Raw genomic sequence first — 17,637 nt, forward strand, 5'->3', positions numbered from 1 at the left:
TTCTCGTAAGGTGTTAACTTGCATTAGATTGCAGAAGAAGTTTATTTGCGATTGAAACTGGTAGCAGAGAGACGTGTTGTTGTTTGCGGAATATTATTTTCAAATATGGCAAGAAAAATTAGCGACAGTGTTATAGAAAAGATTTTGGAGAATTTCGAGGACTCAGATCTCTCAGACTTTGATAATTCGGAATCCGAAAAAATATTAGAGGATTTATTTGAGACATTTGACAATAATGAAACTTTTATGATGGAGGAGCTTAGTCGTCAAGGTCCGTATGATATAAGCATTACAAACGGGGAATGTAGTGACGAACTAGTTTTGGATGAAAAAGGGTCTAGCTCAGAAGCTGGTACTTCGAACTATCAACCAAAACAAGTAAATGAATTTCGATGGAAAAAGACTTCGTGGGCTTCTCCTCAAGCTGAGTTTTCTGAGTGTTATTCAAGTAACGCTGTAAAACTTCCAGTACAGTACTTTTTGGAGTATTTTACTGTAGAATTTTTTGAAGAAGTAGTGCAGGCGGCAAACCAAGCCTCTCTTTTAAAAGACGGTCATCATTTAACTTGACGAAAGAAGAATTTTTTAAGTTTCTTGCTTTGGAGGTTATGATTGGGACAATTGGTTATCCCAGATTGTCTATGTACTGGACAGCGACCACAGATATTCCGGCATTTCGTCAAAATATGACAAAGAATAGATTTCATTCCTTGCGAAACAACTTGAAGTTCACAACAAGTGATCCAGGCAATGACAAATTTTTCAGGATTCGTCCATTAATAAATATCTTTACTAAAAAGTTGAATAATATCCCCAAAGAAGAGAATCTTTGTGTGGATGAAATGATGGTACCTTTCAAAGGAAAGACTGTCCTTATACAATACATGCCTAAAAAGCCAATAAAATGGGGAATTAAATTATTTTGTCTATGTAGTTCAAATGGCATGTTGTATGACTTTGAAATATATCAAGGAAAAAATACCGTTATTTCTGGACCAAAACTAGGGTTTTGCTCCGATATTGTAGTTCATCTCACAAGAACTATTCCCGAAAACAAAAGCTTGAAGCTATTTTTTGACAACTATTTTTCTACACTTAATTTGATACTGTACTTACAGAAAAAGGTATTTGGGCTACGGGTATAATTAGAGGAAATAGGTGTAGTAAAGGGCCTTTGCAATCTGAAAAGGAACTAAAAAAGGAAGGTAGAGGTAGTTTTGATTACCGCATCGAAAGAGAGGACAATCTTTATGTCATAAGATGGCTTGATGGAGGTGTTGTCCAATTGATTTCATCAATATATGGCGAGCCGCTTAAAAATTTGCAAAGATTTTTAGTTGAAAAAAAGACGAAAGTTGAAATAACTCAGCCCTACATTGTGGCTATGTACAACAAGAATATGGGAGGAGTTGATAAAATAGGCTTCCTTCTTTCATTGTATAGAATATCGATACGGTCAAGAAAATGGACATTTAAAATATTCGACCACTTTATTGACCTGGCCATATGCAACTCATGGCTGGAGTACAGGGTAATAATAAAGGCCAAAAGCAGGAACACATGGATCTTAAGTAATTTTTATAGCTATAGTTTTCTATAATACTTTTTATGCTAATATTTTATGTTTTTAGTTTATATCCTTGTTCACTTTTTAATATGTATCTACGTGTATATTTATAGTATTGAATGGATTTTTTTATTTTAAATATTTTGTTGTTGTTGGAACTTTAGTTTAGAAATCTTGATGTCAAACCAAATTTTATTAAATGTACGAACCTTTATGCAAAATCCAAAAATAAACTGTTTTTCTTTACCATACAAAACATTTGTTGCCATATGGCAACATTAAAAAAAAGCACTTAACAAAAAAAAATTTATTTGTATTGTTATTGGTCCTAATATAAATACTCAGACAAAAATTTGGATTTTTTGGATGGCGCAATAAAAAGATGTAGCGAAAGGGTTAAATGCATAGAGGAAAACGGTGAATCTGAAAAAAAATGTTATTTTTTTATTGGGAAAAATTTGTATTTGTATTTATTTGTGTAATTTTTTAGAACAAAATATACCTAAAAAAATTTTTTTGGGAAAAATTATTGTAATTAGTGGAAAAAGTTTGTTTTGGGGAAAAATTATATGCTAACATGCTTTTGTACTTAAAAAAAAATAATAATTTTTTGTACTTGAAATAAAATTTTTAAAACTTTTTTTGTAAATTTTGATATTTGTAATTTTTGAAAATACGAGCATGTGCAAGAGACTGCTCTGCAAAAAATTTTTTGTTGGGGAAAAGATTATATTCATATTTATTTGTTTAATTTTTTTGGATAAAATGTACCTTAAAAAATTTGTTTATGGGAAAAACTCATTTTTGGAAACATTGTTTTTTTTTTAATTTTTATCTGAAATTTGTTTTCGTTAATTTTAAATATTTGTTTTTAATTTTTTCTTTACTTTTCGGGTTGTATTGAAATACGTACAGGAAGTTGGAGCAAAATACTGTGAAGCTCCCGGCATCGTCCTCGTAAAATGGACTACTCTAGCGGCGTAGAAAAAAATCTGGTCTACTCTCTGTTTAGTGCTTCACGTTCCCCTTAGATGTTTAACCCAGCACTTTTGGCATGCGAATCACGCGCATCCAAGAACAGTTATGACAAATGTGCACATGAAATAAAACACAGCTTTTATTTCTATCAATAATTTCATTTTTATTTCCACAATGTAATTATTTAGAGTTATCATGGCGAAATTTTTTTTTATAAGTATGTACTTTAAAATCGTTAGACACTTGATATTATTTATTTAGTATTTTCTTTTTGTTGTTGTTTTAAGATACATTCGCACTTAACTAACCAACTGTAGTGGGGGATACATACATACAAGTGTCGATAGACGTACAAATGTATGAGCCTACAAATTGAATTTTTTCTATAAATTTCGCAATAACTTCTCACGCCCACTTGCAATGCCTCGAAGAATTTTAGTTGGACAGAAACTTGACGTACATATGTTTGTAGTTGTTTTTAGCTGCTGAACTATTCTCAATTGTTTTGTAAAATTCCTATTGAAGTGGCAATCAAGTCGATTTTGTTTTACACGCACACATACATATGTACATACTACATACATGCACGGACTGATGCCATTGTGCAGCATTATTTTTCTTGGACTTAAACGGTATTTACATTTAAAATTTTGCTATTAATTTAAGGAATGGCTGCCATCCAATTACATACTTACATACATACATACATGCCGCATGTATGATTGTTTTGTTACCATTTTTTTTGCTAATACCGTTATGCACACATACATACGGTATACACCTATGAAATGAGACTTTGAGCTATTAGTCCATAGATATCGCTAGGAGTATTTTTAAACCTTTCCAAATGTCTTGTTTTTTTCGTCTGTCATCTGTCATCTGTCAACAATATTCAGTTTATTGTTTGTTACGTTTCATACAACAACGCATTTTTGGCGCTCTTAAAAATGTTGAATTTCGTGCCTTTAAACTACGATTTGCGGACATCGTTGATTTTCTGTTATCAATTGAAAAAAAGCGCTTCTCAAGCTCATCAAATGCGTATAGAAGCTTATGGTGGACATGCTCTAAGTAGAGCACAATTCTTCAGGTGGTTTGAAAAATTTCGAAGTGGTGATTTTAGCGTGGAGAACGAGAACCGTGGCCGGCCACCGAAAAAGTTTGAGGACGCCGAATTGCAAGCATTGTTGGATGAAGATGATGGTCGAACGCAAGAAATGATGGCAGATCAGTTGGGAGTGACCCACAAAACCATTTCCAGACGTTTGAAAGACATGGGCATGATTTTAAAGGTCGGAAGATGGGTGACGCATGAACTGACTGAAAGGCAGCAAGAGAACCGAAAAACCACTTATGAAATGCTGCTCTCCCGGTTTAAAAGGAAGTCTTTTTTGCATCGAACCGTTACGGGTGATGAAATTGGGTGTATTTCTTCAATCCCAAGCGTAAAAGATCGTATGGTCCGCCTGGCCACAAGCCAAAAACAACGGCCAAACCAAACCGCCTCGGCCGCAAGGCAATGCTGTGTGTTTTCCTTGATGACAATGCACCGCCACATCGAACAAGAGCGACCCGGCAATTGGTGAAGACGTACGATTGGGAACCGCTGGTGCATGCGGCCTACTCACCGGACTTGGCGCCTTCCTCCGATTATCATTTGTTTGCATCGATGGGCCACGCACTTTCCGAGCAGCGCTTCAATTCTCACAAAGAAGCCAAAAAATGGCTCGATGATTGGTTTGCGGGCCAAGACGGCCAATTTTTTTGGCGCGGCATCCACAACTTGTCTGAGAGATTAGAAAAATATGTCGCTAGCGATGACTATTATTTCGAAGATTGAAGTTGTAACAATTTTTTGTTAATAAACGTTTGAAATAGAGAAAAAAAGTCTCATTTCATAGGTATATACCGAAGTCGGACTACGGAATTTGGTTTGTTTTAGGGACAAGTCATAATTAATTTCTTCTCTTTATTTTTCAAATTGCATAACAAGAATTTTCGAAAATCGTGAACAAATGGGTGAATAACAAATTGCGCACGCATAACAAATATTAAATTTAAATAAAATTATTGGAGAGATTACACAAATACTTATGCGTTTGGCATACAAAATTTCTAAATGACTTAAGTGAACTTAAGCTAAGAAAGCACGAAAACTGAAAATTTGGTAATCGTGGATTTAGGAACTTACTTCTGCTCTGCTGTGGGTGATACACTTAACACTTACATACATACAAACATATATATGCAGTTAAGTACATGTGTATGAGTATAGCTTACTTTTTAATACATTTACTGATTGTTTTAATAAATAATTTTTTTTTTTATTTTTTCCTTTTATATAACATTTCTTAATACTTAACTATCATAAATTAATTCATCCACCAACTTTTCAGTTATCATTTTTTCATTTATTTATGCATTTATTCTTTAGTTATTAAAGTTAAAATTTATTCTTTTATTTGGTAATTTGCTAAGGACTCTTAGAGACTGATAATGAACTTTAGTTTTAACTAAATAATACTTTGAAAATCATCTTTACTGTATAGTAAATGTTTTCCCTTAACATTTTGTAAACAAATTCGACTAGTTTTTTTATGCTTAAAATGTTTACAAAGTCACATTTAAAATCTATCTGCCCATCCTCTTTCATTCGGCTACTAATTTATTTACAAAGTAATTTATGTACAGTTGTGGCGTTAACTCCACCGCTTGCCAACTTCCACGAATCTCTTCGACTTGCTATTGCACTAAGCTCCCTGTACCGCTTACCACTCACCACTTACCACTCACCACTCTTTCACTCACCCCATATTGGCACAGTTCACATTGCATACATACGCCTACATTTCTTGCATGTATTAGTTTCCCTCAGCCATACCAATATTTTGTCGGTTCACTGGTGCCGGCGCTCTCACGCTCGCTCTCCAGGTTCTCGTAACACTATAGGACGGCCGAGCCGCACCAGAGCACCTGACCTCAATATGGCCGCCACACGCTACCCCCATTGTCGGTGGGTGTGTGGTGTCCGCGGTGTGCTGCCAAAGCGGCCACTTGACGTTGTGTATTACTGCCGTCTTCGATATTCCTCACCGAGGCACCACAATTGCCGATCAGCGTCAAATCACCCGGATGCGTCACACCACCACCTGTCATGATATTGTGCTGCTGACGTACGCCCACACCCACTCCTACACCCACATTGTTGATATGATCCATAACGCTTTGCAGTTCGGCGCCATGCACCGATGAATTGGGTGAGGCGTGTGAAGGCGTTAGCGCATGCGAGTGAAAGCCATGAGTCTGATTGGCCGCTGTGTAGAGCTGTGAGTAGAGTAGACTAGCCGGCAGCACGGGATAGAGTGAACCATTACAGCCGGCACCGGTTGTGCCTGCACCACCGCCCCCAACACCAACGCCAACGCCTACGCCCGCACCGCTGCCACCGCTATAGACGGCTGGATTTTGCGTCTGATTGACTAGTCCGGGGAAATTTTGATTGGCACCGACAAGTGAATTATTTGCCGCCGAAGAGTTAGACCCGCTGCCAGCGCCGGTGCCGGTGCTGCCATTGGCACTGCCGTTGCCGTTGTTCGAACCATTGGCACCACCACCACCGCCGCCGCCGCCAGCACCGGCGCCACCTCCCAAATTTGGTGTGTTTGTGGTGAGTAGATCTTCTTGCACCGGTGATTCGGCTTGCGAAGAGTCGCTCAAACTTCGTGGTCCATTCTGGCTGGAGTGTACATTGTAATCGTTGTTGGTATTGGTGTGATGATAGCGTGGCACCAAAATGGAGTTGGTTCCGACGCCACCATTGACGGTGGAGGAAATTGCCGATTGACCGCTCGATCCCAGCAGGCTGTGGTGAGTCATCTGTCCGGTGGTAGAACCTACAAGATTGCTCAAATGCTGATCCAAGTCGGTGGCCGTGGAATCTGGAAGCACTGAAAATGAAGAAAAGGTAGAAAGATCAGCATTGGATAATGAAAAAAAAGTATTTTTGGAACACTGAAAAGTTGTTTAGATTAAAAATACTGTAAAGCTCAATAAAATTATTCAGAAAACATTTAGCCACAACTAAGGATACGGCTGTGTTCGATCTGAAATTCTTTCATTTTCATTTGTTGATCTCGATCTCACCCTACTGCTGTCATATATTTATATATACACGTCTCACAAGGTCTCGAGAATGCTGACTAATTAGAAACTGAGTTTATCTAAATATTACCAATTCAGTGCGTGTTCTTCGTAAAACGTAAATAAGCTTGAAAACTCCAACGGAAGTCAGCCTTAGCTGTTTGAATTATAATATTGATCCCTAGTATTCCTCATGAATATTCTTATCAATTTCCAAGTTCTGAGCGAACTTTTACAAAATACTCTCTACATTTTGGACAGCTGAGTCTGGGAGAGCGGGATGAATGCCAACGCCACCATAAACCGAAATGGTGCTGGCCCCTTACTAAATGTAGTGAGACTTCCACTCGCTACCAAAGGAAAGTACCTTCGTATTATTCCAGATCGTAAACTAAACTGTAACGTAAAGAGGCAAAGCGAATGGGTCTGGTAGGGAACGAAGACAAAACGTCGGCGCCCACGTCATTGTTGATAGCTATGATTTCGAGGTTGTAAGAGGCTTCGTTGTGTAGGAATGTTAGCCCAGAAATCCAACGAAGAATCTCGTTTGCCAAGAAGCGCTACTTGGGACGATGTAGGCAGCTGAGTAGTGAAGTTCTCTCTACCGACGAACAAAACTAACACTCTACAAGACTCTCATCATGCCCGTCCTAACGTATGGCGCCGAGGCGTCACTTGGAGTGTTTGAGAGAAATATTTTGCGGAATATTGGTGCAACTTTATGACGACATGGACATAGCGCAGCGAATGAATATCCAGTGGCTACCATGGCTGGGTTATGTCATCTGAATGGATATAAAAACGCTCCGGTTCTTAAAGTATTCGATGTGATACTAGCTGGTGGGAGCAGAGGAAGAGAGAGGCCTCCTCTGCTTTAGAAAGATCAGGTGGAGAAGGACTTGGTTTTACTTGGTGTTTCACACAGGCGCCAGTTAGAACGAGAACGAGACGACTGACGCGCTTTGTTAAACTCGGCCAAAATCGCGTAAGCGGTTATCGCGCCAATTAATAAGAAGGAACTAAACTGGAACCGAGGCATGGAGGACAGGTCAAGAAAAACGGTTAATACACTTTATGCATACAAAACTGCCTTACGTAAAAGATGAATTTAAAAGCAAAATGTAAGAGGCATAGAGAGCAGCAGTCACACTTCTCGCAGGAGCGTTGCTTTCTACCTGAACTAAGGCTCTCTGGGACTCTATAAGGCTTTCTCCATAAGGATATCTATGACAAATTTTGGGCATGCCTACACTGAAAAACTCGCGAAACATTTCTGGGAAAGCACAGGGAGTTAGATTATACTGTTTTGATAATAATCTTCCACAAAAATCACACAAATGTGGAAATGGCATAACGTTAAGGATGTTGACCCAGGGTGAGTGGATATCTGCACTCAAGACTTAAGACTAAGTAATAAGCTCGAGAGTGGTAACTGCTCAGAAGTGCAGCTGAACTTAAGTCTTTGGCTAGCTGACTATTGGAATGTTTTTAAGTTGAGTTAGTCGTTATAAAGGTGTCTGAGTTGTGTATCAGGAACTCCCAAACGATTACTATTTACTCTGATAAGCCAAGCTGTGATAAAACCTCCACAATGCATTAACACTTCTTCCAAAGTGGCAATTGAATGTTGAGTTATTCTTAACGAGCTAACTAAGCATGTCTGTGATACTGATCTTAAATCAGTTAGTTCTGCCCAATATGTGGACGTTCCTTTATTCTCAAGCAGGCTCTGTATCAGATCCGTCTAGATGGCGCAAGCCTGCAGTAGATGGACCACGGAGTCCATCTCTTGTGAGATAACTAGACAGACTTGGCCTAGAAGGAATGAGCACAGAACGAGACCAGCATTCCATTTGTAGCGAGGATGGAATCAACACCAGTTACAGTGTTTTACTCTTTCTATGAAATTGAAGTGGCTAAACCACACTGGGAGGACCACATTGAGGAACCTGAGTCGAAACCAGTGGTATCACAATTTGCCTACATTTTCAAGTGGGGCCCTTCGACACTCGTATGGAGAGAGGTATCCACCCTAACCTAACCTTACCTATGAAGATATTCTCTGTAGCTTTTATTTTCAGTAAGTTTCCCATTTCTACTTGTTTTTGCACATTCAGTTTCAGAAGCAAATCCATATGTATCTACTTATATTCAAGCATTTCGACAGTCTTCCCGGCCATGTTGATACTTACTTGGTACACAATCGCGATTTGAGCCGCCAGTAAAGTCCTGATTGTTTGACTGATCGTTGGAGGAGCAGGTGAAGCCCAGAGCTGGATTATTGAATTGTGCTGAAGTTGGAGTTGTGCAGGAAGACAGTCCGCTTCCGGCCAAGTAGGGTGAGTATGCAGATGCTGAGCCATAACCCCAGTGTGTATTGCTAGCACCTGAAATGGAAAAAAAGTAATGAGTAAAAGGATGGTGAAAGCAAAATGGGCATATAAAAAGTACAGCATACATGGCAATAAATAAACTTAGATGAGAAAAAATGGCTTTGCCTGCAGTTAACAGATCAATTTTTCAGTTAGAAGGAATTAAATGGAGAAAAATTGATGTATGAAAAGTTGAGCCAAGAGGCACCGAAATATTTGGTAATTCCCAAAACACTTGAGCCCTCAAAGCCCATTGCGTTTAAAGCTCTGGAAAGTGAAAGAGGAAAAGAGGGAAGTATCAGAAAAAAAAAAATAGTATAGAAAAGAGAAATAGACGTAGTTAGATCTGTGAGAATTTTCCAGATTCTTTGGTGAACCTCCTATTCCAGTTTGGGTGCACGAATTTTACTCATTCTCATGACATCGGAACCCACAACTCGTAGCCTTGCTCCAGTAAATGCTCAGTGCTATCCGCCTCCGCTAAACAAGACCGACACATCGGGTTCTCAGTGATTCTAATGGTGATCATATGTTGACACCATGGATTGTGTCCTATAATATCTAATACCGACCATCAACCGAACGTCTTGAACGTCTTGGAAGAACCAAGTTTTAGAAGAAAGTTCCACAGTTTTCTGTTCCGGCTTGTCACAAAATATTTTGCAGTTCTGCAGCGTTCTAGACCGGACCATCTCTCTTTATGAAAATTGCATACATAATCGCTGGTCCAATTCATGATTCGTGAAGAACTGATTTCGATTATTGGTTCTGATCCTTTTGGGGAACCGCTGATTCACGGTTGGCCAATTCTTCGGCAACTAACATTCAGAAGTGCACAGATTCGAATATCCGAGAATGATACATCAAATGGCGACCCTCGTAAACCTCCAAGTGTATTTTGCCATGAAAAATCTCCTCATAAAAAACCACTTGCCGTTCAGAGTCGACTTAAAACTCTTTTTTTTTGTTTTTTTATGGAGGTGGCAAAAAACATTGAAAGCCGAAAAATGTGATACTTGTCTTTCGACCAATCCACTAGGTAAAACTTCACGGGAGGGGGAGTAGCCTACTGCCTCTATATAAAAATCTGCGCTGTTGTTCAGCGCGACGCAGTTTGGTAATTACTATTCTTGCCATATTACTGACAGCGGACCAATGTTCTTCTGAGTCAAGCATGATATCTACTAGGTTACTAACCATTATTGGCTTTCCAACCCTATCACTCAAATCTTCTCTTTCCAGCTCAAAACGAGGGCAGACAAAGAAAACATGTTCTGCATCTTCAACTAGACTGTCGCAAAAGGGGCAGTACGGGTCATCTTCATGCTTAAATCTTTGCAGATAAGCCTTAAAGCATCCATTTATCCATCTGGCGATATTCGGAATCAATAGATATGTCCATCGTCCGTTCATGGAGCTCCCCCATTCCTCTTGCCACGTACGGATGCTTCGCTCCCGTTCAGTCTTTCGGTTAGTCAGCTGTGCTGAATCCGCCCGCTGTTTTTTTTTTTTATTTCGGTGAATTCGAGTGCAGTCAGCTTAACTGGTAGCATACCCACAAGGAATAATACAGCATCTTCCGATACTGTGCGGAATGCGCAGCACACCCTGAGGGCACATAACCGGTATACCGATTTAATGCCTCATGTATGTGCCGCAGCTTGTTGCTTCGAGCCAGGCTGGTACCGCATATAGCACAAGAACTGCCGCATATAGAACTGCCTCTGTTTTATGGTTTGCAAGGCTTAAACCGATATTGCGCAGCAAATCTTTTGTGATTTCGACCACTTGGTTGCAGATCGCTTCAGCCTGGTTAAGGAATTTAGCACGACTACGATTGCAATGTCATCAGCAAACCCTATGATTTGGTATATTGGAGGTAGTTTGAGACGCAAGACTCTATCGTACATTATATTCTAGAGAAGTGGGCCCAGCACTGACCCCTTTGGGACTTCTCCGACTCTGTACATTTTGATTCCGTCATCGGTTTTATATTGCAGCACTCTGTTAGTGAAGTAGCTTGCAACCATTTTCCGAATGTAAAGTGAGACTCGGGAATTCTCCAGCGCATTTAGGATTTTGCTCCAGTTAGCTGTATTAAATGTATTTCTCAGATCCAACGTTGTGACTAGACAATACTCTTTATCTCCATAGCCATTTGTGGAACAACATCAAGATGCACACCACAAATAGGAGGAGGAGAATGGCCAAACACCTAACAGAAGTGTACGCGCCAATTATTTATTTATTTGTTTTTTATCTCGAGATTTTACGAAGATATTTATAAACAAGGTGGCAGCACAAACTATGAAGCTTTAAATAATAAATGTAAAACAAAAGATTCTATATTTGTCTTTTTCTTATTTGGTTAGTCTCTCTATTCAAGTGAACCGGACTGTATGTCTGCTGCGCTACTTCGACCTAACCATGATATTGATAGCCATAGGCATACATACAGACGCACATATGTGTACATACGTTTGTATAAAATAAACGCGGCATCGGCCCGTTAATTACGTCAACATGGCGGAGTGCGTGTAAATGAATGAGGCCATTATGCGGGTTGGCTGCTGATTGGATTGAATTGGTTTGGACTACTGTTGAACAGCGGCAATGTGTGGGTAATGAGTAGTCGCCATTCACGGCATTTACGCGTATAAATTCGTATGTATATGCACTCATATCAGGCTGCTGCAAAAACGATTGCACTAACAGCATCGATGGCATCAGTAGTTAACAGTTTGTGACAAAAAATGTGGCGGTCACTCGAATTTTTTTGTCCACCGGTCGCAAGTTGGTGGTGGTGGCGGTGTTGATATTGTTGACTGCCCATATGACTCAGCCTGTATATGTGTGTATGTGTGCGTGTGGGCATTAATATATTGTCGCTGTGTAATATTGATTATTGGAGGTGAAAATGGCTACAAACGCTGTTGTACTATCCGAAAAAAGCGCCAAATGAAGGCGGCTGCTGCTGCTGCTGTATAAAAACGGAACGAACTGGAAGTATTGATGCGGGCGCTTAACTGAATTAACTGAATTTCGTTATGCCGCATGTGCGTGCTTTTGAACGCTTATTTTGATTTTTCAAAGCTATACACATTAAATATAGTATTGTAATTAGGCTTAATTAATAGCTCATTCGGAAATTATTAATTAGTTTTTCGTATAGACGCATCAGAGTGCGCTCAGTACCCTTTAAATGGGGAATATTGATTTTGTGGTGGCTTTATTAATGATATTCGCTTAACCGTTTCATAAACACATCACCGCCGTATGCAGAATATGTAGACCCACATACATACATATGTAGACACATCAATATACTATCCATACATATATACAAAAAATGTAAGTGGCGAATAAGTGCAGCAACAATTTCCCTCTACTATTACGCGGTTTTCATGAGCGCAAACTATTTTCAGCTAAAGTCAGCCACACAATGCCCCATTCATATTTTCCTGAAAACGTGACTTAGTACTGCCATAAACTCTGTTCCTTAGCGATTTTTCAAGTCACGTACTGAAGTATTTTTAAAGCAATATTTAATGGATTAATAACTTAGGAACATGGCTTTTTTGAAGAAACGAAATTTTTTTGGGTGATTCTACCCCTTTTTTTAACAAAACTGCGACTTGTTAGAGACTTGCGCCTATGCTCATATACAGGGTTTGTTTGAAAAGTAATGAGCCTTCCCGCGCGGAGCGTCTGCCAAGCGATCAACCGAATCGGAAAATGATCGTTGGACCTTCCCCTTTCACTAGAAACCGGTTCCAGTTCGCTGGCAACAGCGGTGCAGTTAACATCGTTCCGCTTGTGAAAGCTGTTTTAAAAGTGTGTTAGGATTTTGCAGTGGCGAAAATGCAGCGATCGTTGGAGCAACGGTACTCGATCAAATTTTGCGTGAAGCTAAACAAAACGAGTACCGAAACCACTGGGCTACTCTGTCCAGTGCCCAGGTAAAACGGTGGCACAAGTCGTTCAAGGAAGGTCGGGAGGACGTCGAAGAGGAACAGCGATCTGGAAGGCCTTCGAGGACGCAAACAGACGAAGATGTGAACCGGGTTCGTGAATTTTTGAACATTGACCGTCGTGCTAGTCTACGTGAGATCAGTGAAATGTTTAATTTAACTTATTACAATGTGCGGGAAATCGTGACCGGAAAACTTGAAATGCGTAAAGTGTGTGCCAAATTGGTTCCAAAGGTTTTGACTGATGAACAAAAGAATTGCGTGTAGAAAAGAGACGTGAAGTATTGGAAAGTGACGAACAGAATAATACTTTAGACAATTGTATCAGAGGAGATGCAACCTGGTGCTTTGAGTACGATCCTGAGGGCAAGAGAGAGAATGCGGAGTTTCACACCAGCCAGTCGCCACGACCCAAGAAGGCGCGCATGTCGAAATCCAAGGTCAAAACCATGCTGATCATCTTTTTCGACTCTCGAGGCATCGCCCACAAGGAGTTTGTACCTTCAGGAAGTACTGTAAACGCGGCATTTTACAAAGAAGTGCTCCTTCGGCTGAAAAACCGCGTCACCCGTGTTCGGCCCGACCTCATCAACAATTGGACCCTTCATCACGACAATGCGCCGGCGCACACCGCCTTCCTTTGCAGCTCTGCATTGGCCAAGATGGGAGTTCCGGTGCTTCCCCACTCTCCCTACAGCCCAGACCTGTCCCCTCCGGACTTCTTCTTGTTCCCGCGCCTGAAAAGAAAGCTAAAGGGGAGGCGTTTCGACTCCATCGAGGTGATCCAAAAAACTGTGACAGCCGAATTGAACGCGATTCCGGCGGATGAGTTTCCTGCAGTGGAAGGACCGCTACCAGCGGTGTATTGACGCTCAAGGGCCCTATTTTGAAGAATATTAGTTGTATAAACCAAAAGGTTTAATAAAACTGCTTAAAAAAATAAGGCCCATTACTTTTCAATCACACCCTGTATTATCATTATTGTTTAACTGACGAAAAACCTCAACACGATGAGTGCCCGGACGGACCAGACTGATGGTGTAGCTGGCAGAGAGCTGCAGCTGCCAATCAATTATCCACTTTGGAACATGATTATTAGCCATTACCAGAAAATGTTGCTAAAGCTATAATTCCGATTTGTATCGATCTCAACAGTAAGAATTTATTAAAAAGACGTGTAGGTGGTTTTAACCAAAACAACAACGAGAGCTACAATCAACTGATTAGGAAAATCTCTCCCAAAATTGTTCCGGCCGGTTCGAAAACTGTGGAAATCGCTGCATACATAGTTGCCGGTATATTTAATGATGGTATGACATCACTATTATATTATATGCAGGCAATAGGAATTACACTTGGGTCCAATGTGCAGCGCGTGAACATTTCCGGTCGCAGAATGCGTGAGAGCACCCGAGATGGATGAGTGGCCCGCGGACAACATCAGCTCGAGTTATTAGAAGCTGCCAAAGCGGCGGAGGGTGTATCATATGCTCCTGGAAAAGAGAACTCCATGTAAGTTAAAAAAACAAAAATTGTATCTTATGTAAAGTGCTTTTCAAACTTTAAACGCGTTTTTCTCAAAATGGTGTTTTCAAAGTTGGAGACCAACATTACTCGAAAACGGCTAAACCGATTGGTCTCAAATTTTAACACGAGCTTCTTAAATATATTTTTAGTAATTAATCCAAGATTTTTTCTAACCGATAAGTATTTTTTTTATAAACAGCTTAAGGCCGAAATTTTCGTCAAAAATCGACATTTTTTTTTGAGAAACCGCCATTTAGTAAAAAAAGAGGTTTTCTGTATAGTCGGTTTACTGACGATAGTTTAACGGCACAACGTCATAAGAAAATGCTAATGGAGTGGTTGCATTTTTCAAAAGAAAATTTTAATTTTATTTGTTTGGTGAGAGTTGTTCTTTTTTCATTTCTACAATAGTGGCATGCAGCGTTTGTTGGATTGTATGGTGACAACTAATGCAAGTCCTATAGCAGCGAGCTGTTCGGCTTCATTCAATGTTCACATATTGGTTGGATAAATGCACAATCACACTTTCCCCTTGATCAAATTCACGCTCTTCTCCTTCTGATCGGACACAATAAAGCTTTCCTTGCAACAGATATTTTGTTTGGGATTACTTGCCTACCGCTCCTGCGGAAGGCTTATTGGGAAGAAATGGGGATTGGAACCCAGAAGGACACATTGGCTCTACTCAGCAGTGGTTAGGCCAATTCTCTACTATGGTATTGTAATATGGTGGGATGCCCTTCAGAAGGGTGTGAACATCAAGAAACTTGACAAGGTGCAAAGACTAGCATCTGTTCTGATAACCGGCGCCATGTCAACCACACCATCGAAATCATTATATGCAACATTAAACTTCCTTCCGGTAGATCTGCAGGCAATATATAACGCACGCAGTGCGGCAATAAGGCTGAACACTCTAAGTAAGTGGTCAAACACGGATTATGGTCACGGTAAAATCCTGGCTGGCACTTTGGGGCTTCCCGGACTGGTGGACTATACACTCCCGCCTACACTTGCCACTACAGCATTTACGACCCTCCTATCCTCAAGGGAAAAGTAGGAACGGGACGACGTGAGACAGGGCGAGTCCATCCATGTATACGCAGATGGCTCAAAGCTCGAGGGCCCCGACTACTGTAGTGTCTTTCAGACTGAACTGATGGCAATAATAAAAGCCGCGACACTGATACAGTGTGATGCGATATACAGAAATGATATCTACATTTCCACTGATAGCCAAGCGGCGATAAAATCCCTCACAAAACAGTCGAAAACCCCCAAGGTAGCCATGAAATGCCGCACATCTCTTAACGATATGGCTGAGTCATTTCACCTAAAGGTAACATGGGTTCCTGGCCATCGCGACATTGAGGGTAACTTCAGAGCCGATGAACTAGCGAAAATCGGTACCAAATTGACTGATGAACACATAGATAATGACATAAGGATACCCTTACAAACATGTAAGCTACTCACCTTGGAGAAATTGTAAGGAAACCAAACAAAAGATGGCGTAATGAAGCCACCTGCAAAATAGCCCGTCAACTGTGGCCGACTCTAAATGCTAAACGCACAGAATCTCTGCTAAGCCAAAATAAACACAGTCTTAGCACATTGATCTCAGTCATAATGGGGCACTGCCTAATAGGTAGGCATGCCCAAAGGATGGGTGTGCAAGCACATGACTTCTGTAGAAGTTGTCTTGATGAGGAAGAAGAAGAGACAATCTTACACCTTCTGTACCATTGTCCTGCTCTATCCAGACGGAGATTTCTTATTCTAAGCAGACAATTTTTTAACGAATTGGAAGACCTCAGTTCTACAGAAATCAGAGATATTTTAAAATTTTTGAAAAGCACACACTGGTTTTAGGAGAGACAGGGACAGGCTCCCCACGCGGCATCACAATGGGATATGAGCCTGAGTGTGTCCCACAGGACAACCGCTTCAACCTAACCCAACCTACTTGCCTACCAGATTTTTATGCTGCATTGCTAGTTTTAATGGGATATATTTTGTGAATTTATTACGGCGCGATTTGGAAATAGTTGTTCGTCAATAGTAATATTTTCATGTGGATCATAATTATTCTTGAGGTTTCCCTTCAAGAAATTCCATTTATCACAAATGGGCGCAGCTTTAGCGGTTATTTGGCTAAATTCACGTATCTGGTCGTTATCAAAACGAATATATCGGGTCAAAATTTTGAATCGCAATGCTGTTCGAAAAATGGACAAAGCAGCCGACCGCCATAAAACTTCCGCTTTCTGCATACTATGTTGAGTTACACCCACGGCTAAAAGAATACGAAAAAATGCATAGAGCTCAGTGCTAGTCAGATCAATCCGAACTCTTTGTTTTGCATCTGGATGTGCTTCATTCAGTTTTATGTAGAATGGCTTCACTTGAATATCGATTTGTTTCCGAAATGATAATCAACGAAATATTGGGTGTAAAAAATTTCTTGAATACATCAATAGGAACGGGAGGTCTTGGCCCAGAGTGTTGCCGAATACGAATGCCGCAGGTGACTCATCTTTCTTCTCTGTCGTAGAAAAACTGATCGTCAGCACTTAGTTCTGACGCAGCCGTCGACTCATTCAATCAATACTCCTCCATTTCTTGGTGGCTGTCAAGTATTTCATTTGGCTCGATTATTTATTCCTGCTCAGTATCGGATACATCTTCAGGTAAATAATCACCACCTCGATCATCATCACCACCAACAAATGGATCCACTTCATCATCGCTATCGTCATCTGGACTTCCACGACAAATATCAGTCAGTTAAGCCGGAAAAAGTCGGTTATGATAATCAACACCTCAGATTTCTTCCGTGTGATCTTGTGTCGTAAATAAACTCCGACACAAAGACCGGTTCATGTATGTGTAGGTAAGCTAAATGACTGTAAAAGATAGTTCAAATATAGATTTACCATGAAAAGTAGAAAAAAGGTAGAATAGTCAAATTGCATCATGTTTCCATACATTTGGACTAGAGTCCAGCCAGATCAGAGGTGCCCAACCGGGGCATCCATTTCATCCTGTTCGCGGATTCTTTTTAAAAGGCTAAATCCATAAA

At 40.3% G+C, this 17,637-nt stretch overlaps 1 protein-coding gene across 2 annotated transcripts in view; it reads right to left on the reverse strand.

Moving 5' to 3' along the window:
• Window positions 1-5,509: 5,509 nt before the first annotated feature.
• Window positions 5,510-17,637, reverse strand: part of LOC129238635 (runt-related transcription factor 3) — a 67,101-nt gene continuing 54,973 nt past the window's right edge. For both annotated transcript variants that reach the window (XM_054873733.1, XM_054873734.1), the window contains exons 4-5: window positions 8,878-9,072; window positions 5,510-6,492 (exon numbers count right to left, since the gene is read on the reverse strand). In XM_054873733.1, coding sequence (XP_054729708.1) covers window positions 5,525-6,492; window positions 8,878-9,072 — 1,163 coding nt within the window. In that variant the 3' untranslated portion in view covers window positions 5,510-5,524. The remainder of the gene's footprint in view (window positions 6,493-8,877; window positions 9,073-17,637) is intronic.

Source organism: Anastrepha obliqua, chromosome 2 (assembly GCF_027943255.1).
Source record: "Anastrepha obliqua isolate idAnaObli1 chromosome 2, idAnaObli1_1.0, whole genome shotgun sequence".
Classification (NCBI taxonomy): domain Eukaryota; kingdom Metazoa; phylum Arthropoda; class Insecta; order Diptera; family Tephritidae; genus Anastrepha; species Anastrepha obliqua.